The 25595-nt window shown below is 40.9% G+C and overlaps 1 protein-coding gene across 1 annotated transcript in view; it reads right to left on the bottom strand.

Moving 5' to 3' along the window:
• PIKFYVE (phosphoinositide kinase, FYVE-type zinc finger containing) overlaps positions 1-25595 on the bottom strand; it is a 60554-nt gene that overhangs the window by 5634 nt on the left and 29325 nt on the right. Inside the window, exons 13-39 of the mRNA XM_066553274.1 lie at positions 25444-25573; positions 24920-25100; positions 23503-23577; positions 22734-22841; positions 21838-21978; positions 21144-21270; positions 18703-19889; positions 17237-17337; positions 15961-16032; positions 14445-14616; positions 12965-13143; positions 12374-12487; positions 10971-11079; positions 10708-10862; positions 10110-10200; positions 9137-9197; positions 8409-8552; positions 8115-8235; positions 6915-7010; positions 6082-6165; positions 5517-5605; positions 4722-4886; positions 4100-4159; positions 3476-3652; positions 2661-2764; positions 2271-2399; positions 698-959 (exon numbers count right to left, since the gene is read on the bottom strand). Of these exons, the coding sequence (XP_066409371.1) occupies positions 698-959; positions 2271-2399; positions 2661-2764; positions 3476-3652; positions 4100-4159; positions 4722-4886; positions 5517-5605; positions 6082-6165; positions 6915-7010; positions 8115-8235; positions 8409-8552; positions 9137-9197; positions 10110-10200; positions 10708-10862; positions 10971-11079; positions 12374-12487; positions 12965-13143; positions 14445-14616; positions 15961-16032; positions 17237-17337; positions 18703-19889; positions 21144-21270; positions 21838-21978; positions 22734-22841; positions 23503-23577; positions 24920-25100; positions 25444-25573 (4434 nt within the window). The remainder of the gene's footprint in view (positions 1-697; positions 960-2270; positions 2400-2660; positions 2765-3475; positions 3653-4099; positions 4160-4721; positions 4887-5516; positions 5606-6081; positions 6166-6914; positions 7011-8114; positions 8236-8408; positions 8553-9136; positions 9198-10109; positions 10201-10707; positions 10863-10970; positions 11080-12373; positions 12488-12964; positions 13144-14444; positions 14617-15960; positions 16033-17236; positions 17338-18702; positions 19890-21143; positions 21271-21837; positions 21979-22733; positions 22842-23502; positions 23578-24919; positions 25101-25443; positions 25574-25595) is intronic.

Genomic DNA, 25595 nt, shown 5'->3' with positions numbered 1-25595 from the left:
TGTTACTGAAATGGCTTTTGAGCTTTATCAGAATAAGTGTAATCCAGACCTCCTGTTTTGAGATCTCATCTGGAAGCATTTCTGAGCTGGGTTTCATGACCATTTCCCAAGTCAATTCCACATCCTGCAAAATTGCCTCATCTCTGTCTTTTATACTACAGAAGTTTGTCTGTCTCAACCATCTCTTTTTCTGTCTCTACTTTCCAGTCACAAGTCAGAGGATGCAAGTAAGGTAATTACTGCATTGCCACCCACATTATCCAGGTCAGACTATATGATTATATGAGATCCCATGATGTTTAACTTCTTTCTTCCAACCCTACCAACACTGTTTCTCCTTAGAGCCCCTCCACACAAGATTGAAGCCTATGTAAACACAACTAAACTAAAGTTTACAGATTAAACACATAAAAGCATACAAATAACTCAACTGGAGTCAAAGTCTAGGTTAAACTACCTTTGAGGCCTCCTGCATATACTCACAGCAATGCAAATGCTAATTTGAGCCTAAGAGAGACCTGCAGAGAAGACTTACTGCCTCCACTTTGAATACCTGTAAGACCTGAGGGTGGTATTCCACCAGGGAGAAGACAAGATTTCCTGACACACATCTCTCTAGTGGGAGCACTATGAACATCTAAACCAGAAGGAAACCATTTCATCATCTGAGAGCAACAAAATACAAAATACAACATACCAATGATCCCAACGACCAGCTCATTGTTGGTATCATCACGCCCCACCAGCAGGGAATAGTCGATGATGAGATGGCTGGAGAGGAACTGGGAATCGCTGTGTATGGAGGCCTTCAGCACAGCTTTGCAATGGGAACGGATGTACAAAGGGTTGTCCCGAACCATCTTCAGAAGGTTTTCATCCAGCAGGACCACATCACAGGTTTCCTTGCCTGTCTCTGTTTTAACATTTCTATTCCGGAGGGAGCCCTTCAGATCAAACACCTGCAAATGGAGAACAGCACTGCTTTGTTTCATTTCTCTGGGTTAAAGACTTCAATACCTACCACTTGAGAAGGCAGCACAGCTGGACAACTCTTTCCTTCTCTTTAGAAGGAAGGCAATTAACAAAAAAATATTTTGTAGAGAATAGCATGTAAGCCTGGGTGAAAGCTCTGCCACCGCAAGTCAGAAGTTTTAGGCAAGTTATTTCACTAATAATTAGTCTAAATTAAGAGAAAAAGGGTCCCTCTACTTTTTATATTGTTTAGGTAAACTCAGTTTTCCAGCCAGTTTCTACAGAGTTAATTGCTGACAAAAGCAAAGCCACTGAAGAGGGAGGTGGGTGGTGCATGAAGCACCAGTTAACATGGGCAAGGCAAATGACAGACCCATCATGAGGCTGTAAATTATCTCTGGAGTTCTCCAGTCCAAAGTCCTGCTTCAAGGACTTCTCCTGCTTCTCCCTTTTAGAGAAGGTTGTTCAAGTTCTGTCCAGTCAAGATTTCACTAACTTCTGTGGAATAGAGTCCACAGTCTGTTTGGGTTTCTCTTCTGTAGTGCCTGAGCCCTCCTCATGATTTAAACAACAGACAAGCAAAAAGAAAACCCACATCATCTTTTACATCCATCTAGAATTCCCTCCATCCACCTCCTCCCACAAACATTCCTTGTTTTAGGTCAGGCACTGAAAGGTAAAGTGGAAAGAACTGATCCTATCTAGGTTTAGAAGTGATGTTTGTTTGAACTTCCTTTTCAGTTTCAAATCTCTATTTAAAGAGAATTTCCCCCTAGTAATTTTATTATCTTCATTCCAATGCCTGATAAAGATGGCTTTCCTTGACTAAGAGCAAGTCTGAACTCAAAATCTTGTCCCACATCTGAAGTAATTCCAAGAAAGAACAGTGGGTTAAAAAAATAATTAATTCCCCCCACTACAGAGTAACTCTCTCTGAGTGAGGCTCTCATTTTAAACTAATTATTCTGTAATTCCAGTCAGTTCCTCTGAAAGTATTGTAAAAAGATTTTACATTTTCATAATCAGTTTAGTAATGCTTTCTCTCGGACACCAGAGATACAGGGACAAACAAGACTTCTGAAGACTGAACCCTGCACAACAGCTATCTGAACTAGCCAAGAGAGGCATCAAGCTCCTGAGGATCACATAACAAGGAAAAGGCACAAACTGTCACCCTTGAGCAGTGTGAGAGGTCAACACCACATGCAAAGTTAAAAGTCACCGAGATGGCTACAAATGACTCTGCTCTTTCTCCCAGTCACAACTGCACTGCAAGGAACAGAACACTTTGCTCTTACCTGAGCCATTTTCCTGCCATAGAAAAGGTTTTCCATGACAAGCAGATCCAACTTCTTTTCAGTGTTGTTTTGAGAGTTCTTGTAACCGATTCGATACACCCCAAGGATTTTAGCCAGTGCTGTGGGCTTCTAATGAAGACAAGACATGGGTTAAGATCTGTGTAGAGACAATCAGCAATCCCATACCAGAAGCACCACTGTTCTGTCTGACTGTGTATTACAGCTCAGAAGTCCAAGCATAATTTCCACTTTACATCTTAAAACCCCATTATTAATGTAACTCACACCCTCCAAAGTTTTCTTTTATTTAAATGAAAAAAGTTAATAGAAACTTCTACTAGTCTTTAAAATCCAGAACATTGCCTAAAATAAAAAGCACTTTTTTAATACCTTCTGCTGAACTGCATTAGTGATGTAAGTGAAGTAGTGTGGAGCAAAGTCAAGGAATGACTGGACTTCCAGACGAGGCATTTGCTTCAAGATGAATCTATCATCTGTTTTAACATTAGACAGAGGCAACAGGGTTACATACAATAAGTGATGCATATTTACAATTTTTTAGGATTGTCACATAGCTGAAATGGTTTAAAAAATTAAAGCACTACAATTCTCTTAAATACTTACCCTCAGAAGTTCATTTCTAGATTCTTTTTACTTCACATATTCTGAATTTCAGCCTCCCTGGATTTCTACCTTCCAGTAAAACATGGACAAGAGACTGACTACACAAGGTCTACCTCAGCTATACAGTCTTCCTATATAGCCAACAGAAACTGCACAGACTACTTTGTTCAGTACTTGTTTTACATAGAAGCCTAGAAATGGCCAAAGTTCTAAAAAAAAAAAAATTAGATTCACAATAGCACATGAGATTATAAGACACACTGTCTTTAACAACAACTTTTCCTTGAATTATACTCAAGTTTTTGTTGTCTGAAGCCTGCCTGAGATTACAACCCTTCGGTTAATTGGCCTTCCTAACTGCTACTGCTGAAAAACAGAACTTTATTTTGTTTTCCTGCACATACAAACAGACAAATAATTTGATATTGAAGACCCCAGAACAACTCAATTTTCCCTTCTCAGTGACCACTTGACAATCGGCAGCCCTCTGGACAGAGGTTATCAGGGATCAAATGACACACTAACCACCACCATACAGAAATAACAGCCCTAAGTACAAGGGGGGAAGAAGCTGCATTTACCCTCAGTCACGTAGAACGCAGCTCCAGATTTGCCACCTCGTGCCTGCCAGGGCATGGAGTGAGAGAGGGATCGAATGAAATCCTCTTCACTGCTCCCCAGGATCACTTCACGCATCCTGTGAAACTCCCCAGCGTAATAAATCCGGCAGTAGAACTTGGCATTCGCATCTGAGAACTCTGCAAAAAATGGTTTTCCTCAATACCAGCATGCAACATGCACTGACTACCCAAGACAACACTGAGATTCTACTTGTGTCTAGAGGAGTATTATTGTGCTAAATATCTCTCTCATGCTTAGTGCAATTCAGAAGTTTCAACCAATGAGATTTAAATAGAAAATGATAAGAAAGTCAATTCCCTCTAGATAAGCTCATAGTAATATGTCATGGGGAAGTGTTCAAACAAAAGAACAATTAAAAAAAGTTTATGGAGTAGTTTTGCAAAAGAGATTGATTGCAGTAAGCAAAAATTGCATTGCTATTTTCTTGATTTGCTTTTCCTTCATGATACCAAGAATACCAAGAAAAATATCAAAAAAAACCATTAACTTCAAGACTTCCACTGCATGTGCATGAAGAAATGCGTTTCCCAGCTAAAACTAAGTTGTTATTTACAACTACTCACGGAGTTCCACATGGGGATTCACCACCTGCTTCTTCTGTCCATCTCCTCCATCTCCATCATCTGAAGGCATAAAGGAACATTTGGTCAGGGCTGTTCACTATTATTACTGAGAAAGCCACATTAGTTACTACTTGTAAACTCACTTTACAAGAAATTTTTTTTTCAAGAATACAGTGGGAACTATACACAGGGAATTATAAATACAGCTGTAATTGTATAATATAATACATATGCTAGAAGGGCACTGCTGTTTATGGACACAAATCCAGCCTCTCTCTTCATTCATTTTCCATTAGCTAAAACAATGAGAACTAAAGTGAGAAACTAAGAACTAAGGGCTGCTTAACTAGAGCCAACTCAATCTAAAGAGATTCAAGATCAGACTACTCCATGTCCCTATAGCTTGAATTTGAAAGATCCTGTTTCCCTTATTATAAAGAAAAGGCATTTACTTAGGAAAAACAAATATTTGATATTCAAATGATTCATTTTCCATGCATGCTGAGTAACCTTGGACTGCTGAAAAAGTACAAGCAGGAGTGCATTTGGGGCCTTATATGGATGAATGAGGTTTGGGAGAAGTAGCAAGGCAAGAGAGAAGATGAACTCTGCAGTCTTGTACCTTGTGCCTCTGCTCCTTGGTTTTCTGCTCCCTCCTTGCCCATCTGTCCAACCTGGTAGTAAGCACTGTCAGCACCACGTAAGGTCTCTTTCTTCTGGGAAGACAGGTCTGGGCTCTTCCCTCCCGTGCCACGGAAGAAAGACAAAACACCAGATGGTTTCTTTGCTACAGTGAAAAGGAATACAAAAATGGTGTTGGCATTTTCACAGGCAGTTTAATAACAGCATGACTCCTATGAACATTCCACATTCATTGTTCTGTGTGAAGCAATGATGCCATTAAACTATAACTCATTTGCAACTTCAGGCAACTAAGGTCCATGAGGGTGGATGATCCAGTGTTCTGAGTAGCATCCTAGGGTGCAAAGACATTTGAAAACACAGACCAAGAATAAGTGCTCTAATACAGTAAGAACTTCATGTCTCCATTTCAAGATATTTTAACTGCATCTCGTTAAAGAAGGCAATGCCAAAAGAAGGGCATCATATCTCACTGAACAGGCTAGATTCAAGAACAACCCTAGGTTCACTACATAATAACATTAAATCAGGGAATGACAGCTTGATCTCATAATAGTTCTCATAAGAACTGTTGATCTCATAAGATCTTCATAAAACTAAAAAGCCCACACACTCCCATCACTCTCAAGTGTTACATTAAGTTGACACTAGGACTAGCCACAATTTCAACTCAGAATGCTTCTTTTTCTTCCCCACATGAACTAGAATCCAGTTAAATGGACTCAAGAGAGAGCTGAGATGAGCACCATGGATGATTTTGGTAAAACGGCCTTACGCTGCTCTGGCTCTGCACTGCGAAGGGGACACATGTTAGCCTCAGGCAGGCGGACGGGGCTGCTGCTCTTGGGTTTGCTGTCTGACATGCTGAAAGGAGAAAGAACAAAGAAGTGATGAACCAACAAATGCTGCCACCCAAGACACTACTGCTTTATGCCTGGACATTTATTTCTCTCCCCTACCTAAACACTAAAGGAAAAAAGACACCATTTAAAGGTGTAAGAGTGGGGGACTCCCCGAAGTTGTCCTCCTTCGTCTTCCTAAAAAATATCTCTCAAGGTCCATAGCAAAGTTCCATCCATGACCACAGCAAAGTAAGCAGGCCCAGTATTCCTACCATGTACACAGCCAAGAGATTAGGTGATGGAGCCAGCATGGTCTATAATGTGAAATGGAAACTCACATACTGAAGTAAGTGATGGTTACATGGAATGAGTCAGATTCCATCAGAAAGCAGAGATCCTAACAGGGGCGTATTTTGAGGGTTTTTCCCCATCCTAGTTTTGGTTATTCACTACCATCACTGTGTCTTCATTCTATGTACTATAGTTCCTGCATGTAACCTGTTTGGTTGTAGTCCTTCTTCAGAACTGCTCTTCAGAGATGCTTTGGACAACTCATCCAGGGCATTTCTGTACTCCTTGCAACTGATGAGGAAAGAAGAAAAGAAAGGGAAAGGGAAAGACCCAAAATAATTAAGTGCTCTCCTGGAAACTCTGCAATACCAGCCCAAAGACTCAGTTCAGAGACAACCACAGGAAACAAAACACCACAGCAGAAAAACCTCTGCTTTATTTTTTCTTATTATTAGAACTTTTTTTTTTTCTTAGAACAGAAGCTGCTCTAGACAATACTGCAGGAAAAATATCCCCTTGTTTTTCCCCCTCCCACAATTTAGGAATGTACTTCTTCAAAAATCTGCTGCCTTTAATTTAATAATGCATTTCTTCAAAAATCTGCTGCCTTGTGACATGCAAACCCAAAGGTTTACTGAAGCAGTAAAAAGAGCTGCTATGACCAAAGGTAGGCAAGAAAAAGACTGGAATATCAATACTAATAGCTGTTCCCCAATTCATTTGCACTTCCTCTAGCTGGAGAGGCTAAGCAAACCTTAGTTGCACTTCTTTCTCTAGTGATAAATACCTCATTAAAAGAAACACCACACAACTAAGTCATTTTTGCATACTAGAGTTCCACTAAAAAATCCAAAAACCAGTTGCACTTTCATTATCTCAGCAGTAAGAGGAAAGAACACCATCTCTGGCAGAAACTCTAACATGGGTTAATATAGAAATTCTGTCATGCTTGTTCCCTATCATCAAAATTTAAATATTCCTCAAACACAAAAGCTGCAAAAGTAAAGTATCTCAGATGAAAAGCCAAATCACACCAGTACCTGAGAGCAAAAGCTATGATGGAGCTTGGTTCTTTCTCACAGACTGCAATAGGTACACGTTCATGCTCATACATTAAGTAGTGCTTATCTGGGTCACTAAATGAAAACAACAGACTGTTAGTAGGTCATAAAAATTTGTGTAAAGAATAGAAGTTTTGGTCAAAACACAGATATCATCACTGCACTCCCAAGCACAAGCTGCAAGTCTCAGCATAGAACCCAAGTTCCCCAGATCAGCTTCTCCCAACAGACACATTCATAACTATGTGGTTAATTCTAAATGGTAGTGTTAGGGAAATCAGCATTTCAAGCAAGCTGCTTGGATCAGAAGACCAGCTTTAGGTTAGAATAAGAGTCTATTTCTGTTTAGCAGCCCCTGTTTCTAATGGCACCAACACCTGCCTGAGTTTGATTTGACTATCCAGCAGCATAGCCTGTAGACTGAACTTAGGGGACAAACATGGACTCTTTTCTAAACAGGCAGTTTATCACTGAAAATTCCCCAAAGCCTCCTGGATTCTTGTATGATTTTTTTTCCACTGATCTCTAGGGTCAGTCATTTAGCTTTTACCTCATCAGCCTAAGGCCTGTGCTCCTACACTGGGGTGGGATTCCCAAGTTAAACTCAGGCTGCCAAACATTAGGCTCATGTCAAACGAGAAACACTACAAAGCACGCAGACCAAGTAGCTGAAAGACTTTCCAGCCTGCCCATCTTCACACCAGAAGGACACTTGAGGGCACATGCAGTAGCCATTGAACCTGACCTACACCCAGACAATGCCAATTTGAGTCCAACCCTTGGAAGAGCTCTGGAAGCAAAAACAAGATGCAGGCATGTAGCTTTAGTTAAGCCTTTGCTAAGGAAGGGCATTTCCACTCCCTCCCTGCAACAATGGAGCTAGAAGGCACCTTTCTCCCCTCTTCCCCATCCCTTCATCTCCCACAAGAGCTCTGAGGAGGCATGCCTGCTAGGAGGAACCTAATACTGGCTTTACACAAGGGCAGATTACTCATAAGAAAGGTGGTTAACCTACAATCACCTAGAATGGACTTAGAAAACTTCCTACCTTGACAAACTCAGGCAAACTCAAGTAACAGCTTAAATTATACACTGAGCAAAGGAAGCATGCATGGCTCTGCCTGCAATCTGACAAGGCTGCTGATTTTGTACATTTTATATATATTATGCAGTACTTACAAGGGAAAGGGAATGGGGTTATAGTTGTTTCCAGGCAAAAAGTTAGCCAAAATAGCTTTCATAGTAGACTTCTCCTTCACTTGGCTGTCTGTAGATCCCAGTGAGTGTCCATCAAACACATCTGGAAAAGACATATGTCAGGTCTGCATCACAATTATCAAATTTTAAGCTGTAAATTCAGAAGGATGACGACAGACCACAGAGTTAACAGTTATTTGTCACTTCCTAAAAGGATTTTGTGGACTTGGCACAGAAAAGCAAGAGAAAGAATACAAGATCACAACTGAACTATACCTTCTGAGCTGCTTGTTGTGTCCTGTTCAGAGAGTGTGCTGGCACCAGTCATATGATCCGATGCAACCTCTGGAGAGGTGGGCAGCTGTAGGTGGGTGGAGCCTGTGGAGCTCTGACTTGATAAAGTTGTCAGGAAACGATCCTCTGAGAGTACAAGGACAGTTAAGGAGAGAAGAAATAATTTTACAAGGCTATAAGAAGTGATACTGTTTGCTCCCAGCCCAAACTATAACTAGCACCCACTTTCAGGAAGTTTTTACTTAGAAAGCAGGTAAGGCCACACAGACCAAAGGACTGGGCAAGCTCATCAGCGTAACACCTCCAGAAAACGTGTACTCTTACAATCGCTACTACCTTCAGCTCCCACAAACTCCCAGTATGCTTCACAGGTAAGAGCTCTCAGCACCCATAAGCAGATCACAGAAAAGGCAAAAGGCATTTCCCAAATTCCATGTAGTTATTCAGTTAATTAGAAAGTTTCTGAAATTTTTTAAACTAAAGTTCAATGGAAAATTCTTGTTGGCCAAGTTACCAGTCACTAGTAATTCAGCTTCATATTAAAAGCAGATGGCCAACTTCTATCTTACCACTAGAAAAAAAACAAATGTGACATGATGGGGATTTGGTATTTCTCTGATTTATCAAATTTGACCAAAGCTCCCATATTATGTCAGGAAAATGGCTACAACATGCTTCTATTGGTATATTATGAAAAAGAAGTAACAGACCTTTCTCTCCATTTTGCAGCGCTGGAGAAGCATTGCGTGGGGAAGCATCCATGCTGCTGATCTAGGCAGAATAACAAAACACCAACGTTGGTGCCAAGCTCTTTACAGCTCTATTTCCCCCTGTGTGGAGCACTTACAAAAGCAGATGTATTAAAACTGAGTACTCCCACCCACTTCTCAGCCTCAACCCTTATACAGCATGTCACTGTATCTGTTACCATACAAAAAAGACAAGACAAAGCAACTCAAGTTCACAGGATGCTTATGATGTCTGTTACCTGTGTATGCTGCTACACTCCCTCTCTAAGAACCTCCTTCCTGCTAGATCAAGGTAAGGTTTGCTTTAGCACCTAACAAATATGTTAAGTGGAAGGGGCATTAAGTGGAAGGGGCATTTGTGCATGCAGCAGAGCAAATCCAGGGTCTCCAGGAGTTTTTAGTGCACCTCACTACCATAGAACTATTGGAAGTTCAGCCTCTCAGTATCATGCTTATATTGTCCTTCCTTGCAGCCCAGACATTTCCTCAGAGCTCCAGCTCCCCAGAGGGTGGAAGTTCAGCATGCTGGGGTGTGTATCCTTGGACAGAGCTCTTGAGGCAGCAGTCCAAAACCATTTATCCATCCCTTCAGTCAGTTCCCACAGGATACATCATATCCTGAAAAGCCACTATCAGTCCTTCCTGCGTCATTTGCTCTATTATTTGTCAATATTATTTGTCTTTTCTTTTTCACAAGGAGTGCACCTGATGGGCAACAATCTAGGGTTGAAGGAGACAGCCCAGTTCCTATCTAGGCACACAGACAATGACTGCAGCTCTCTGATGGCAGTGCTCACATCAACACTACACAAACATCACAGAAAATCAGCATCTCTTTAATAACGTTTAAAGAGAACTCAAGCCAATCTTAGACTATTGTGCTGCCCCAGGGGAAAAAAAAATATTTAAGAGGTTTATAGCCTATTAGCCATACCTTGCTTTCTTCACCTTGCCTCAGTCTCCCAGGGCTGGGCGGTACTGATGGACGTTTTCTTCCTTTCTCTTGTTGGAAGAGATCCTGCAATCTTAAACAAAAAAAAAAATAATAAACAAACAAAAACTACCCACAGAAAACCACCACCACCAAAGAAAAATTAATCAAAAGGTAGGTTACTGGTGTTATCTCTGAATGACACAAGTTATGAAGTTTCTCCATAACAAACTCAGATTGCTGCTAACACATGCCAAAGATGTATCAAATGGCCAAAGACAGCACATTTTCTTTAGCTCTGAGACTATTTCACCCAATCCATAGGTCCCATGCTCCCCTCTTCCAATCTCTTCCACCATTACTCAAATGAAAATTTCTCCTCCAGATGCAAGTTGCACTCTACAACACAATGCTTTTATCATATTGCCTCAAATGATTTTCTGTTCCAACTGATCAGCTGTGTGTTGATCAGTAGAACACATTCAGCACAAGCTCTATACACTAACTGCTCTATAGTGAAAGAAACTACAGCTGAAACTCTTCCCTCCCAGAATCAACACTGTATCAGTGTTGCTCATGATTCCAGCATGTGTCCTCTTACCTGTTATTCCAGGCTTGTAGCATCTCACAGAGTCCTTGCTTTTTAGCTATTAGAGACTCAAACACAGATTGCAGCTGTTGAGGTGTGTCCAGTGATGATGAAAGCAGCCTTGCTTGGATTTTCTCAGTCCAGTTTCGAAACTCTCCTTCTTCCATCTGCCAAAAGGAAAACTGTCAGTGTTATCTCACCAAGGCAACACAAGATCCGAATAGCTCCTCCACACACTTAGCCTAAGGACCACTGATGTACAAACAGTCTATTACCTCCTTTTGGGCAAAGAGGTCTTCCATCTTCTCTTCCCTCGTTTTGCTGAAGGTATCTGTTTTCAGAGAGGCAAGGCGATCATCCACAGCAAGATACACTTGTGACACCCTGCCAACAGCAATGCAAAGAGTTAACCTGTGACTACTTGGAGCTTCTTCAACATTCTTTAGAATAGTCTGAATGTGTTGAAGGTCAGCATTTAAGAATACAAAAGACAATACATGACAGCCTTCCTGCATAGTAAGCTATCCAACTGTATTCACAGAGAAAGCTGGGAAAACTTCATTAGTAATAGGAGGAATCTAGAAGTTACATACACTGACTTTTGTCTCCACAATTTATTCTTAGCAGTGGAAGTTGTCAGAGAGCAATACAAATGTCTCAAACATTACTAACACAGGGAAACTATTGTGTTGTCTGTGTTTAGGAAGAATATGGGTCTGCAAGCTATACCTCCACCAGCAGGGCTCAGAAAAAATTAGTACCTCTATTTCAGCTCTAAACAAAGCTCCACAGGTTTTGAAGTCAGATAATTAAAAAAAAAAAAAAAAAAAAGTCAGATACAGACAGAGACATACAGCAATGCTGTGACCAGGCAGAACAGCAGTCTGGCTGGATTTTACAGAGTTTTCATCTTGCCTGTCTTCCACCTTTTTGTTCCTACATTTAGAAAGTGTCTAGGCTCATGGTAGTTCACCTTAGACTACAAGGAGGTAGAGTCTGCCTGCTGTTATCATATTCAATAGCTAACAAAGGCAAAGACTTTTATACACCAGAGTTCTGTTGCCACATGACCAATAGAATGATAACCGTTCTACAAGAGAACAAGAGATTTGAGCAAGGTCTTTGCAGTTTTTTGGCGCTGAAGAATTGAAACTCAGTCAGATGTTCTATAAAGGAACATCAGGATAAGAGTATGAAGTATAACCTGCAGTTTTCCAGGTCGGCCTTCTAGGACCATCTCTTCATTTTTAGCACTAGATGAAGAATTAAAAATACTTCAACTGGACATTTCATAAGGTAATGACAGACACCTGCTGATGGTCAACCTTTCAGTAGCTTGGCAGCATTATTCAGAAACATGCTATATGACTCAGACATCAGTGAAACATTCAGAGATAGAGATGAAAAGAATCTTAGTTTCTACTGGCAATGTTTAACCTGACTTGCCACCAGACAAAGAGTTGAGACATTAGTACAGACAGAGCAAACAAAGGTAACAAAGATTTCAATACCACTGTCCCTTGGAAGTATATATACATACATGTTTTAAACTATTACTTTTCTATCAAATAATGAATAGTTAGCCAAATCTCATCATACTAGCAAAATTGTTAAGTGTTCTGCTAATTAAAATACAAAATACAAATAAGATTAGGAAGACATTAAAATCTAAGCTTACTTTTGTGAGAAATCCTTGAGATCCTGCAAAATAGTAACTTTTAGTGGAGCCTGTCGTTTGATGTAGATCTTGGGGAGTGGGACACACACTTCCAGCAGCCGGATTGGAGAGTAGCTGAGAAGGCAATACAACAGCTTGTAACAAGACCCACATCACACAGTACCAGTTCTACAACATACTAAGGTTTGAGGCCCTTATATGAAAATGGCCACTGTCAATGTGTCTAGGGCTTTAGTTACTTTTAGTAGGAATAACACTGTTCATTCTCCCAGTCAAGAAGTAAAACCACAAATCATACTGCAAAACCAAAATTCTGAAAGCATGTGGAATTAGATAGGGAAAAGCATTTCCATTCTGTATCATGAACAGGAACCATCCAGTCTTGGAACACTGCCCACCACAGCTAGGACAGTGATGACACCCACAAAGCCCTCTGCAAGCCAGCACACAATCCTGCACTTGTGGTTATAATACAGTTATGCTATCCCATGCTATACTCACAGTGAAGGACAGAACTGATGAATCCTTACTAGAGCCACATGCTTCATACAGTACCAGAGAGAGAAGGAAGGTTTTAGCAGTGGAACTCACCTGAAAGATGCCACCATCTGATTATAGGAGAAATACTGGTGATAGTCGTGGTGAATGGAATGCCCACAAGGCTCTGCGTTGGCCCTTCGAGTGTACTGGTACCCATAGAACCTCAGCTCAAGGTATTTTGCAAAAGACATAGACCAAGAGTCATTGGAAAGGGGAACAACTGGTGTCACCTGAAAAATTGAAGGGCAAGCATCTAAATTTCATCCTTCAAACAAGATTAAGGAGAGGATAATCCAGGCAGCAATCTAGTATTTCTAGTACCAGAAGCAACCATGACCCTGAAAACCTACTTAACAACAAAGATAGCATTTATGCATAGCTAAGGCCAACACATAATTAAAATAAATTTGTTAAACAACTGCTAGCTGATGATGAAAGGTGCTAAGCTGGGGGAGTCCAAACATACTGCTGATGGAAGCTTATTTCTGGGATGCTATTTCTCTGTATAGAGTCAATTTCCAGCAACCCAGCCAGCAGCAGGGCCATATCATGTACTTTTCCCTGGTGATTCTGCAGCTACAAATGCATTGGTACTGCTTTGCAGTGCATTTCAACTTCAGAAGTGCTTGCCTGCAAGCTTAGAGCAGACACTTGACACACACTTAACAACCTCAACCACATAAGTGTTTACATGAGCACACAAAAATAAAAGGTTACAGAGCAGCTGTATACACAGCAACACAGGGCTTGCTGTCAGCAACTGCGTCAACCTCCTGCAGGCATCTGTACATCCAACACCCACGTCTAAGGCAGCCTAAGTAGGTGACCTGAGTCATCCATATGGGTAATTCAGATGTTTTGCATTTCAGGTACTGCATGAATCTTTTTTCATTATGTTTTATTCTCATCTCTTTGAAGGCTCTTCATGTTTAGCTAGACATGAGTATCCAGTTAGCAATGTTTTCTTAGCTAAATTACAGAACAGGTCCCAGATAATACACAATCTTACTATCTTGTGGGCTTTTTAAAGCCATTTAATATTTCTCTAATGAAGATGTTACTTTTTAATGACTACTAAAGGAACTCCAGACATCACATTGACGCAATGTAGGCTGTTCAGTGCACAGCAGATCAAAGAACAGCAAGTGGTTTCAGCCAATTACTATGCCAGCAGGTCTTAGTGTCTGCCCTTTCTCATATGCTCATAAAGATTCACTGCAAGGGACCATACTCTTCACCTCTAAGTGAGCAACTCCATTTTTTCTGCTTAGATCTATCCTCCAAGAGTCAGTTTTGACACTTTCTAACAAGACTACCTCACACAAGATTTTTCACCCTCAAGGGCCCCAGTTCTAAAAAGAGGAATTTGTAGGTAACATGAGAACATATGTACCAGTAACAGGTTTTCTGCCAGTTTAGCCAGAGCTCCAGGCATGAGTACTTTCTCAAAAATGCTGCCTTTCCCTACAAAGCCAATCACAACAAGAGTACTAAACTGGAATAGCAATGATTCTGAAGTCCACATGCTTACCTGTTTGCATAGTCTGCACCAGGAGTAAGTAAGGATGGTGTGCTGGTACCCAGGCACGGGGGAGTCCAGCTCCTTCAACACGATCTGCACACAGCCCTGCCCATGAACAAAGCGACGGATGTGGTGCACCATTGGTGTTTCACAGAACATGCTGGGGCATTGGTAGGAAGGCCTGACAGAGAGAAATAGAAACATCCATGAATGATCATGTACCAGGCACTGCTGAAGAACTGATTCAATACGACTTTTAATATCCTGGTACTATTTATCTTCACTGTAAAAGTCTTTTCTAAGCCTGTAGTGAAAGGTGTATCTGCAGAGCAATTTAGAAGGAGCATGTAGTGAAGTTCCATCAACAGCAATGGCTGTGTAGGTCCCAAAAGCAGTGACTGGGTACTGGTTGCTATCACCTTTTTACAATGAATCACTTTCTACCAATATATTCTGTATAAGGACCAAGGCACTTGTGGAAGTCCTTGGCACCAAATTAAAAGACTGCTTTGGTAGTGTACCCAAGCACATACTGCCAAGGACAAAGATGTGACAAAGAGTCTTAAAATGGCAATGTTTCAGTTCCTTAAGAAAATGGTAAGCAACACACTGTATTAGAACATCTTTGAACAGTAAGCCCCATGACCTTTATTTGGATGGGGTTTTTTAAGTCACAGAAGAAAGACTAATACCAGAAAAATAAAAACTGAATTGTTGAGGTACCAAAGCCAGATAAGATATTCTTCAAAACCAGAAAGGGTCTGAAAAAGCTGAGATTCTCCTTGCTCAAGTGAAAAAATAAATAATTTTAGTTGCTGAAACTATGGAGATTGAGAAGGATTCACTTTAGCAGACACTACCTAATGAGCAGAGAGAAGCAGGAATTTAAAACTGGACAGCTAAGCTCCTTCTCACTGATCACCACAAGGAGAAATATTTGTTCCTCCAGCAGGCTGAACATTGAGGGCCTTCTGCTACTGCAAGTGGCCAATGGAGAGAACAGAGTAAGGCTTGTCTTTTGAGCAGGTTACATATCCAGCTTCACTGCCTGCTGAGACTCTGCACGGGGTTGTGACAGCACCAGTTATTACAGAAACATAACAATTTGCACCTCTATAAGATGAAATAAATGACACAGTACTTTTCCAGGACTCAAAGTGTTCTGGACCATTTACATTGGCCGCCTTGCACATATGACAAAGCCTTACTCTGAGACACTAAATGAATCAGTAGTATTAGCCAACACTCGTATGACCTTTTAAAGAGGAACCTCAGAAAACTGTGACCAGAACAGTTGCTTGTCTTGAAAAGCAGACAGCTGGAATACATGTTCAGGCTCTTAATTTGGCCCTCAAACCAACTGCTACAGAAAGGGCTATGTGAACACATAAGTTTATAAACTTTGTTTCATAATCTGTTTCACTTCCTCATGAAGGGAAGAAGGACAGGGCCAAAATAGGAAAGCAATGGATGTATTTGCTTGTAACAAGTGAGCATGAGGGAATTAGAATAAATTCCTCCTTACCTGAAACAGTAGCGCTCCAGAAAAATCCCTAAAGTTAGGTCATTTTTCCCATAGAACTCCATGGTCACAATCCTAAAGCAGAGAAAGAAAAGCTTTAGAGACTGGATGTCATCACCATTAGCTGTGCAGTGGCCTTTAGGAGCACAGATCTACACCCACTGCTGGCTTGTTTACAGCCCCGTATAACTTCAAAGATTTTTTTTTCCACCTGACTACCCTTCCTAGATCCCTGCTGTCAGGTTTGCTAATAATGAGATCAAAGTCCTACTAGAACAACTTTAAACTTGACATTTAAAAGTCCAATACAACTCAACTGCACTTCTGAAGATTATTTCCAAAATATCTAGGCACAGAAGTCTAAACATCCTTAAGCTTCAAGCACTAATGTTTAAACAGCTACAAAAAAGGGTACATCCAGAACATGAAAAAAGTCTCAAGAAATCCTTATTCTTCTAGCATATTTAATAGCAACTTTACTTTCCCCAGAACCTGAGGTGATCAAGCCATTTAAATTGTGTATCAGTTTAAATGTCATAATTCAGATATCCCCAACTTCTCTAATTTACATCCTCTCATTGTTGCTGCTTAGTGAGCATATCACCATCATCTTTGGTTCATTTCTAAGCTTTTACAGGAACTTTAGACCTTTCCCTGTTAGAGGGCCATCTCTTTATTTTCACCTAAGTTAAACGATTAAAATCACCTAGGCTAATGATTAAACACCAAGACCTGTCCTGTTTAGTAGAGATAAAAGTGTGTCATAAGTTGCACACAGTTAGCAAATTACAGCCCCCTAAACTGGAAATAAAGCTCTTAATACTGACGACTATAGTACGATAAAGATAGCAATATATTCCAATGCCACTGTTGGATAATACAATCTATAAGTATTCCCAGATTCTCACAAGGTTCCCTTTTGGGCTTAGACATTGCCCTGTGTCCATTTACACTAACTCTTCTCCACAAGTCTGCATGCAGTGCTGCCCACACAGAGACATTACTCTGCAGTGAAACACCAACTCAAGCATTTAGGTTTCAGGCTGGCCTTTCTCATTCATGCCTTGGGTATTACAGAGGTCGTGCAATACTGCTGGAGATTCACCTGACCACGCAAGACAAAAGTCTTTTGGCAAAAGTTCCTGTTACAGGATGAGCACAACCTACCAAGGAAAGGACAACCTCCTCAAAGAAATACTGGCATGAGGCAGGCACTGACTCTAACTTTAGGAAGGAAAGAATAGCAACTATCCAAGCTGTAGAGGAGTAGTTTTTATACCAGGGGCTAACACAGGCACTTGGAGCATTGCTGGACTGAGCAGAGGAGCTGCTGAAGAGAACACAGAGCCTCTGATGGTTTACTGGACTCAGGCAATCCACCTAGTAGAGAGAAAACAACTCATTCAGTGGTTACAGACACCTCCATTCACACACAACTTCTGTTGACAAAATTCTATTCTAGTAATTTTATTCAAAGACAAGTATCTGCTTTCTCCTTTTGAACAGATGAACTTGGCATTATCTCCCAGCCTCAGGTAAACCTGTACTATGTATAATTGCTAAGTGCCATTTTTAGAACAACATCACTTGTAAGGAAACCAATGAACATGCACATATTTCTGTGGAAATGACGCCAAGAGAAACAGAAAACAACAAAAGCCCCATGACAAACATCCAGAGTCTCTAAATTACTGTATGATGTAGGATATCTTGGATTCAAAACTCTGCCAATATATTATACTTCAGTTACTCATTCAGGCTATAGAAAGATTTCCATCTTTCTATTCTCTGGCAAGAGATGTACCACACTGCTCTTGGAACAGAGCTGTTTTCCCTTCCACACCCTACAAAACTATGATGTTACCAAATACTTGTCTTTGATCACTGAGTAAATTTAAAACAGCATCAGCCAGTCTGATCCAGAGCAAGGGCTACTCTTACAGTTTGTAAGATTATGGCTTGTAAAGCTACAGAGATCTACATTTAAGTGCCAATTAAAAAGTGACTTCTGCTCATGAACACAAGGGCTGATTGGCTCAGGAACCAAAATGTTGACTGTTTCAAGAGATCAGTTCTGCTAATCTTGTTCACAGACATTCTTCCTAAACAGCTCACAATTCAAGGAAGTCCCAAGATCTCCTTTGCCTCAGATCCAAGTTGGTTACTTTCATGGCAGTTTACCAAAACTTTGATATTTTTATTACAAACACATACTCCCTTGCTTTGAAATCTCAAATAAGATTCCTTTCCATTATGTGATTCTCACTTTTCTTCAGACCACCCAAACTTTCACAATCAATCAAGTACTTCAATGTAATTACAGCCTACTGCTGTTTCCATGACATAAAGCCCTCTGAAAATGAAAGTACATTTCTACAAATAACCAAATACAAGGAGCAAGGAAGCTCGGTTTAAGAAACTTCTTAAGGTTTGCTCCCTCTTCATGGACTCATTTTCAGAAACCAGTTAGGTACAGCCCAGTCAAACAGGCAAAACTGATTCTGGGCTGACTTTGTGCATTTCTCAGAGACATTTTGCAGTCTCTTGTTCTGAATGATTGCAGAGTACCACAATCTAAAATGGAGTTATGGCCCAGTCAAAAAAAACAAAACCAAAAAAACCATAATGAAACAGAAAGAAACAGACAAAAAACAACCCCTGTGATTTAATATGAGATCCTACAGCTTCTCTATACCATGAGAAACTGATGCAACTTGAGTTTTGAGCAGCACAACTCAATCTTACCTTATGGGACCATGAGGATTCACTCTGAGCCAGTCCCTTCTCCTCCTCTTCAGTTCTGCTCCCAGTTTTTCCAGTAGGGACACTAGACACATCCTTATTTTGGGCAAAAGGATCTGTGCTTTTCTGTAGTATCCTCCCTCCTCTGGCCCGATAGTCAGCCAGCATTCTGGCTAAGCTCTGGCTATCACATAGATGCTCTGCTATTCTAGTATTGACCAACTCATGAGAAGGTAAGATTTGGATAGCCTTGGCTTGGACGCTCCCATTCCTCCCTTGTAGTCCAGAGAAATCCCGCAACAATTGCTTCTTCCTTCTGCTCTCCAACTCCTTGTATTCCTTATTGAGGAGAGGAGACCAATAAACTTGTTCAGGAAAGTATTCCCGGGCAGGGCATCTCATGCCTTTTTCAGTCAAAAGGAATGGTTCACGGAACATCAGCACTGGGGAAATGCAGAGAATGACATCTTTCAGCTCCTGCTTAAATGCTGCAGAGTAAGTTTTGAGACGATCCTCAGACGAAGTTACCTCCTCTGTGACATATAAACCAGTATCATCCTGGAGAGGGTCTCTGAAGACTCTCATCTGACTCTTGGATTCCTGTAAATCATCTGCCTGTGGAAGAGGCTCTAGTGCCTGGTTATCCAGAGCGGCCAAGTGCTGGTCCATGCCATGGAGGGGCAGTGGGGATGTTTCAGGTATTGCATGAGGTACAGAGCTGAGCACTGCAAATGGTGACTCCACTTTGTGGTGCTCTTGCTGCTTGGAGGACACCGTTTCCAGCTGACTGTTCTCTTGGTCACCTCTGTCAAATACACCCCTTGGTTCAGGCAAACTGACCTCATCAGCGGACACTGATTCAGAGATTACAGGCAGCTTTTCAGAGGCTAGTTCAATGTCTTTGACTGCTGTGCTGAAGTCCTCACCATTGAAGAGGTTCTGTTGTTCATTTTCATCTCCTGGCTCCTCAATAAGGGAGTGAAAGGAAGTGTTTTTGGTGAGAGTAGGGGGCATGGCAAACTCATCCATAAGAAATGAAATTTCCAGCTGGGAATGATAAGCCACACAGACCATGAAGATCAGGATCTCCTTCACACGAGCCAGCTCGTACTCTGCAGCACCACACAACTTGATAGTGCAACCCAGGTGCTGGGGACACCCTTCAAAGAACATCAGGGGTTTTGTCTGATCTAGAAATAAAACATGGGAGTTAGGATGACAACTACAGTTAATCTGCTTTTAGATACCTCACACACCCAAGAGACTGTAAAGGAGACTAAGAGCAAGTAATATGGGTAGCTGCAAAAATTCATATTACTGTACTGAAATAACTTATTTATTAAGAAACAAAAAAAAGCAAAAAAGCATTGGCTATAAATCTTCTCCTGTTTTTATTAAACAAGCCATTATAAAGTCAAAGTGAAGGCCATGTGGAACATCCTGACCTAAACAGAGTATTCTAAGACCATTGTAGACTCTGCACCAGTAGGCAAAAGAATCACTTCCCTTCCAGGCACATTTACTCATCCTTACAAGTCAAAAGCCTATGACATTCTGTGGACAATTAAAGGCTGGAAGGGGCAATGAGGAAGTGGAAAGGAAATTGTTCGAGGACAGATTTGATTGAATTTGGAGCAACTTGGTCTAGTGGAAGGTCTAGTTCCTGCCATGGCAGAGGAGCTAGAACTAAGTGATTTTTAAGGCCTCTTCCAAATGAAACCTTTCTACGATTCTATGAAGAGATGCAAAGACTGCATCTCCACAAAGATCTGCATCCACAGCATTATGTGTGCCAGCACCACTGGTAACCTGTCAAGCAGCATTTCTTCCTTCCTTTGTAGACTCGCACTGCCTAGGGGAGTTACAGAGAAAAAGGAACCTTTCTTAAAGGTGCACAAGGACTGGACATGGGGAAGTGTGCACAACTTGCAGCAAGGCAAATTTTGATTGGATTTGTTAAGGTAGAACCAGATAATCTTTTGAAGTCCCTTCCAACAAAGGCTGTTCTATGATTCTCTAACTTCAATGCAGAAGAGTTCTTTACAGTGAGGATGGTGCCCAGACAGATGACCAAAATCTCCACTCTGTAATCTTTTCAAGAGTTGACTGACAAAAGAAATCTGATACTGCATTGAAATTAATCCTTCCTGTTTTTAACAGGAAGTTGGACTAGACAAACTACAGACTTCTTGGGAAGAGAAAAAACAGCTTGGAAGAAAGAAATCAGTCTAATTAAAAACTATAGAGTGTTTTTTCTTAGTAAGATCATACTTTACACAGGCAGTTCACTGTAGTTACAAGAAGGAAAAAAAATAAAATGATACATGTAGTACTCATACATGAGCAGAATGATACATGATCACAACAGTTCAAATCTATTTAAAAAGGAGCAAAGCATTCATCCTTTCACACACATAGGCTAAGGCACATCAAGTTTTACTCACCATTGGGCAACTGAAAAACTTGCATATAAAATTTATGACAGGTCCCCAGCTGTGGTTTGGTCAGCAGTTGATCCATTGACATCACTAAGTCCCCCTGAGTCATCCGGCTTACCCGGTCTAACACTTGCTGTAAAATTGGAAAGAGCAGTAAGAATATGCAATGCAAAGAGGACACTGGCATCCTTATCTTGCTCTTAACAAATCTAAACCAATGCAATCCATAAAACTCACTGAGATGCAAACTCTGAGTTAAACCCAGTCCCACAAACCCATATCCCAATATACAAAAACCTTAGAAACACAGTTGGGTAAATAATTCTGGTGAGATTGTACCCTGCCTAGAACTTCTCACTTGACTAGATCCAGATACCTCCAGGAGGTACAGTGCAGTCAGCATAATGCTGGCTCTGCCAGGAGCTCAGCCAAGCCCCACAGCTATCTCTGTTTGGCTGTCTGTACCCTGCCTCACAGGGACAGAGGCTCTCTGGCAATAGCTGAGGACCCACACATGATTTGCTATAAATGGTTATCAAAGTCCAAACTCTCCAGATTCCCCTGTCTTACCTTTCTGGAAAAGAACATTTGGTTAGAGAAGAAAATAAGACAAGTCTTGGCTTTCTGCAGGGAGTTTGCTACAAGGAATCATTAGAAATCTACCACAAGGCCAAGTCTAACTCTGATCAGAAATGCTCACCGGCTTGACATTGATGACCAGAGTGATTCCATGCTCCAAGAGCATATCCTGGGCAATTCTGGACACAGTCTTCTCAACAAGGACCAAATTGGGCTGGACATCAACTATCCGCTGTACGTAGTTCTTCAAGAACTCCCTTTCCTGCAGACAGGAACAAAGTATAGCACTGAACCACTGCAAACCCATCTGGAAAATAAACCCACTTTAATGCTTACTATCATTTCTCACTTTGTTTACATACTGTCCTTTCCTATGAAACAGGTAAAAAGAGCTATCCAGAAAACACCATCAGTAGTCCATTGTGAACATTCTCCTACTCCTACAGCACAACACTAGTTTATCAGTAGTATTTCATAAGCATTTCATAAAGAAAAGGTGTGTGTACTTCAGTGTTTTCATCTTTAAGGCACATCCCTACTCAGAGGGGCAGGGCACCTGTTCTAAAGTGACATTTTCTAGTTCATCAGGTTGGTGGCTGTTCCATTTTTTCAAGCCTGACAAAAAATAACATGGGTGTGACCTAACCCTAACCTACATTAACTTTTCAAGTATTTTTTCACACACCTAAACCTTATCTAGCTCTAATACTGTATAAGGAACTTACAGTTCAGAAGGTCTCAATAAAAAGAAAAGTTTTCTAAAATGCTGCATTGTGAGAATCAAAAGCTCACATGTTCTCAGGACATGTAACTTGAGGACAAAAACCCTCATTGCAAGGCTACAAATTTGTACTATATTTACTGCAGCAGCTCTCTTAGCAAGCTTACTAGAAGAGGAAAGTTCTTTCTTTTCTATGCAATCTCACTCATTGAACTTCACCTTACACATTGAAAAAATTTGCACTGGTCATGGTTTTGTTGGGGTTATTTTAACCAAGAACAAAAGCATACACTCACCTGAAGTACTATAGGCTCTATGCAGGTAAACTTTGTTTCTTCTCGATAGAGGTACTCAATCGAGCACTTTAGCAGAAGAATTCTGGGATTTTTTAAGCAAGAGTTCATCTAAAAAAGACACAAAAATAGTTAAAACAAAAATACAAATACCCAGAGAGGAAGAAGTACACAAGAAAAAGAGACAGACTTCCAATGATTGGTCCCTGCTACCCCCACTTCCCGTTAAAGTGTCTCTGCTATCCCCCACTGCAGACCCAACTACACATTCTTCCTTCTTCTGAAGTTGTAACACCCAGTTGTTGGAATTTCATAGGTACTGTCCATAAGCAGGCAATGCTAGAGAGGATTTCCAGTCCCTGCTAAGAGCCCCAAAGTCTTGATACACTTGATTCATGCAGTTCACTTCTATCTTGCCCTTCTGCCTTAAAGACCCATTTTACTATACTATTATAAGTCACAACCACAAATGCCTTTTTCTGCCTAAAAGTTGGGATAGTTATTAGATGCCTCATGATGTAGTAGGGCTGGAAAGGTTTTTCTATACATGCATGAGGAGAGTTTCTCCCCTAAAATCTCTGAGCTAGAAAACAAAACAGCTTGGAAAATAAATGCTTTAAAAGCCATAAAAGCCATTCTTTTTGGGGGCTCAAAGCAGAGAAAGCTCACAAACCTCCAAGGTGGTAAGAGAAGCTTCCTGGCACAAAAAGCAAGCCAGAGCACCCTTGTTTCCACAGCGTGCATTACAGTAAGATTAATCAAGCTGCATTACCTTTTTGTGTGCCACATTTTTAGTGCAAACAAATCCATTCACCACCATGGAGTCAAATTTCTTCCCACCAGGGATCTAACAAAGCAAAGAACATTTTTAGAACTGTCATACACTCCCACATCTTGTAGTGCAGTAAAGCTAATACACAGAATACCTCTTGTAGGTGATGTACAAACTTCAGCTACACCCTCAATTACCAGATGAAAGATCAGATACAGTCATGATGGACACATAAGTCTTCCCCTTTAAAACCTGACAAACTTAGGACAACATGAAAACTAGTACTGGGTTCTAGGATTTCTACACCCCTCCCAAGAGATGCTTATTTGTTAAACCAGTTTACTTCAGCACATGACAAGGGAACCTAATTTGGATAGGCCATGAGAAGCACATAGCTTTGCACATGCCACTTCTATTAGCAACAAAAAAAAATGTAAGCAAAGGGAGGAAAAAATATAAAATAAAGAAAGAAAAACAAAAACCCTCTACCTACCAATTGAACACATCAAACAGTTGATTGACTGGTGTGCCTGCAGTAACAGGCAATCTCAGGCATAATAAGCAGCAGGAAACAGTTTTCTGAATAATATGTTTCAGAGGACATTCATATTACCAGCATGTGAAAATAGCAGACAGCTATGAAGAGCTTTCAGCTCTGAACAACTGCTCTTTGAACTGGAGTTTCAGGAGCAGCAGGAACAAGCAGTGCTGCCTGAAGAGATGCCACAGAATTACCACCAGAATCATAAGGCTCTCCTCAAATCTCATATGGCTTTCAAACAAGAGTACTGCTGAGGTGAATTTGGCCAAAGAAAACTAAGCCCAAATCTTCAGTCCTCAGTCACACAACTCCTTGGATGCTATTTTCACATCAGACTCTCAGAATGAAGTTTGCATGCCAGAACTCCAGACCTACAGTTCAACAGTGTCAACACTGGGCCATCTGGCAGAACTGGATATACCATTCCATAACAATCAAGTTTTGCTCTTGAAGAAAGTCATTGTACTTGGCATGGGAGGAGTTGAATACTCCATAATGGATAGGTACAGGGCAACAGATTGCTGCACCATGTCCTGCAAGCTACTTATCCAGCATTTGGTATATCTCCAAGAGCAAAACAAGCAGAAACCAAAAAATGAACCAAGTAACTACAGAGGTGGTGTTACTCTTTGCTACCTTCTGCAACCCACAGCCTGAAAGAAGAGGTCAGCCCCAGCGCATTAAAGCACTTTGCACAGCATGCCAAGTTCCCTCTGTGCAACTTTTTCCAAATCCCACCTCATCCAAAGGCCAGGCAATCCAATTACAGTACTGAATATGCTGGGGGCAGTGGAAAGGGGACTATTCTCTTCAAACAAGGTGTACTGCCAACAGCTGGACCCTTTTGTTTCCCTACATCCACTGCTTGAAACTTACTTTTTTGATGTGGACAAACTGGCGGATATCCATGTCATCATCTCTCTTCTTGACATCCGGCCGTACCGTTTGAACTACCTGGCAGACCACGGGAACAATAATGTCTCTCCAGGACAGTGACAGGGACTCATTGTAGAGAAGCTGCTGAAGCAGTGCCATCATGTGGTTGTGATTAGCAGACCTATAAAAAAGGCAAAATAAATAGATTTCTCATTAAAAAAATATAAAAATACAGTGCAATGATTAGCTGAAGTAAATTTCTTAACATTTACAATGTAGAAGTTCTCTGAAGAAACAGTTGCCTAGAATGTTCTACAGTCAGCTTTGGTCCTGTACTCTGTATATAAACAACACAAGATTAAAAAAACCAACCAAAATACATGTAAAAATGCTGTGTCCTTAATGCAAATTATTTCCTTGTATTGCCTACTGTAGCTCAAGTCCCACTGAAAGTTGGTGGAATAGAGGGGCTTCAGAAATTGTTACTCAAGATATGCAAATTCCTTTTTCTACATGTTTCTTACAGCAGCCTTTCCATGGCTTGTTTCTCCCCATTCTCTTCTCTCAGCAGATCCAGATTGCTGTGGTGCCAGCCTAGGGGTGTGAATAAGAGCTCTTTGGACTTCTCCTCCACCCTCCTGTTGAATAACGACTCTGCAAGAGACAAACAAACATT

This window comes from Molothrus aeneus, chromosome 7 (genome assembly GCF_037042795.1).
Source record: "Molothrus aeneus isolate 106 chromosome 7, BPBGC_Maene_1.0, whole genome shotgun sequence".
NCBI classification, from domain to species: Eukaryota; Metazoa; Chordata; class Aves; order Passeriformes; family Icteridae; genus Molothrus; species Molothrus aeneus.
This window is presented reverse-complemented; position numbering and strand designations above follow the sequence as displayed.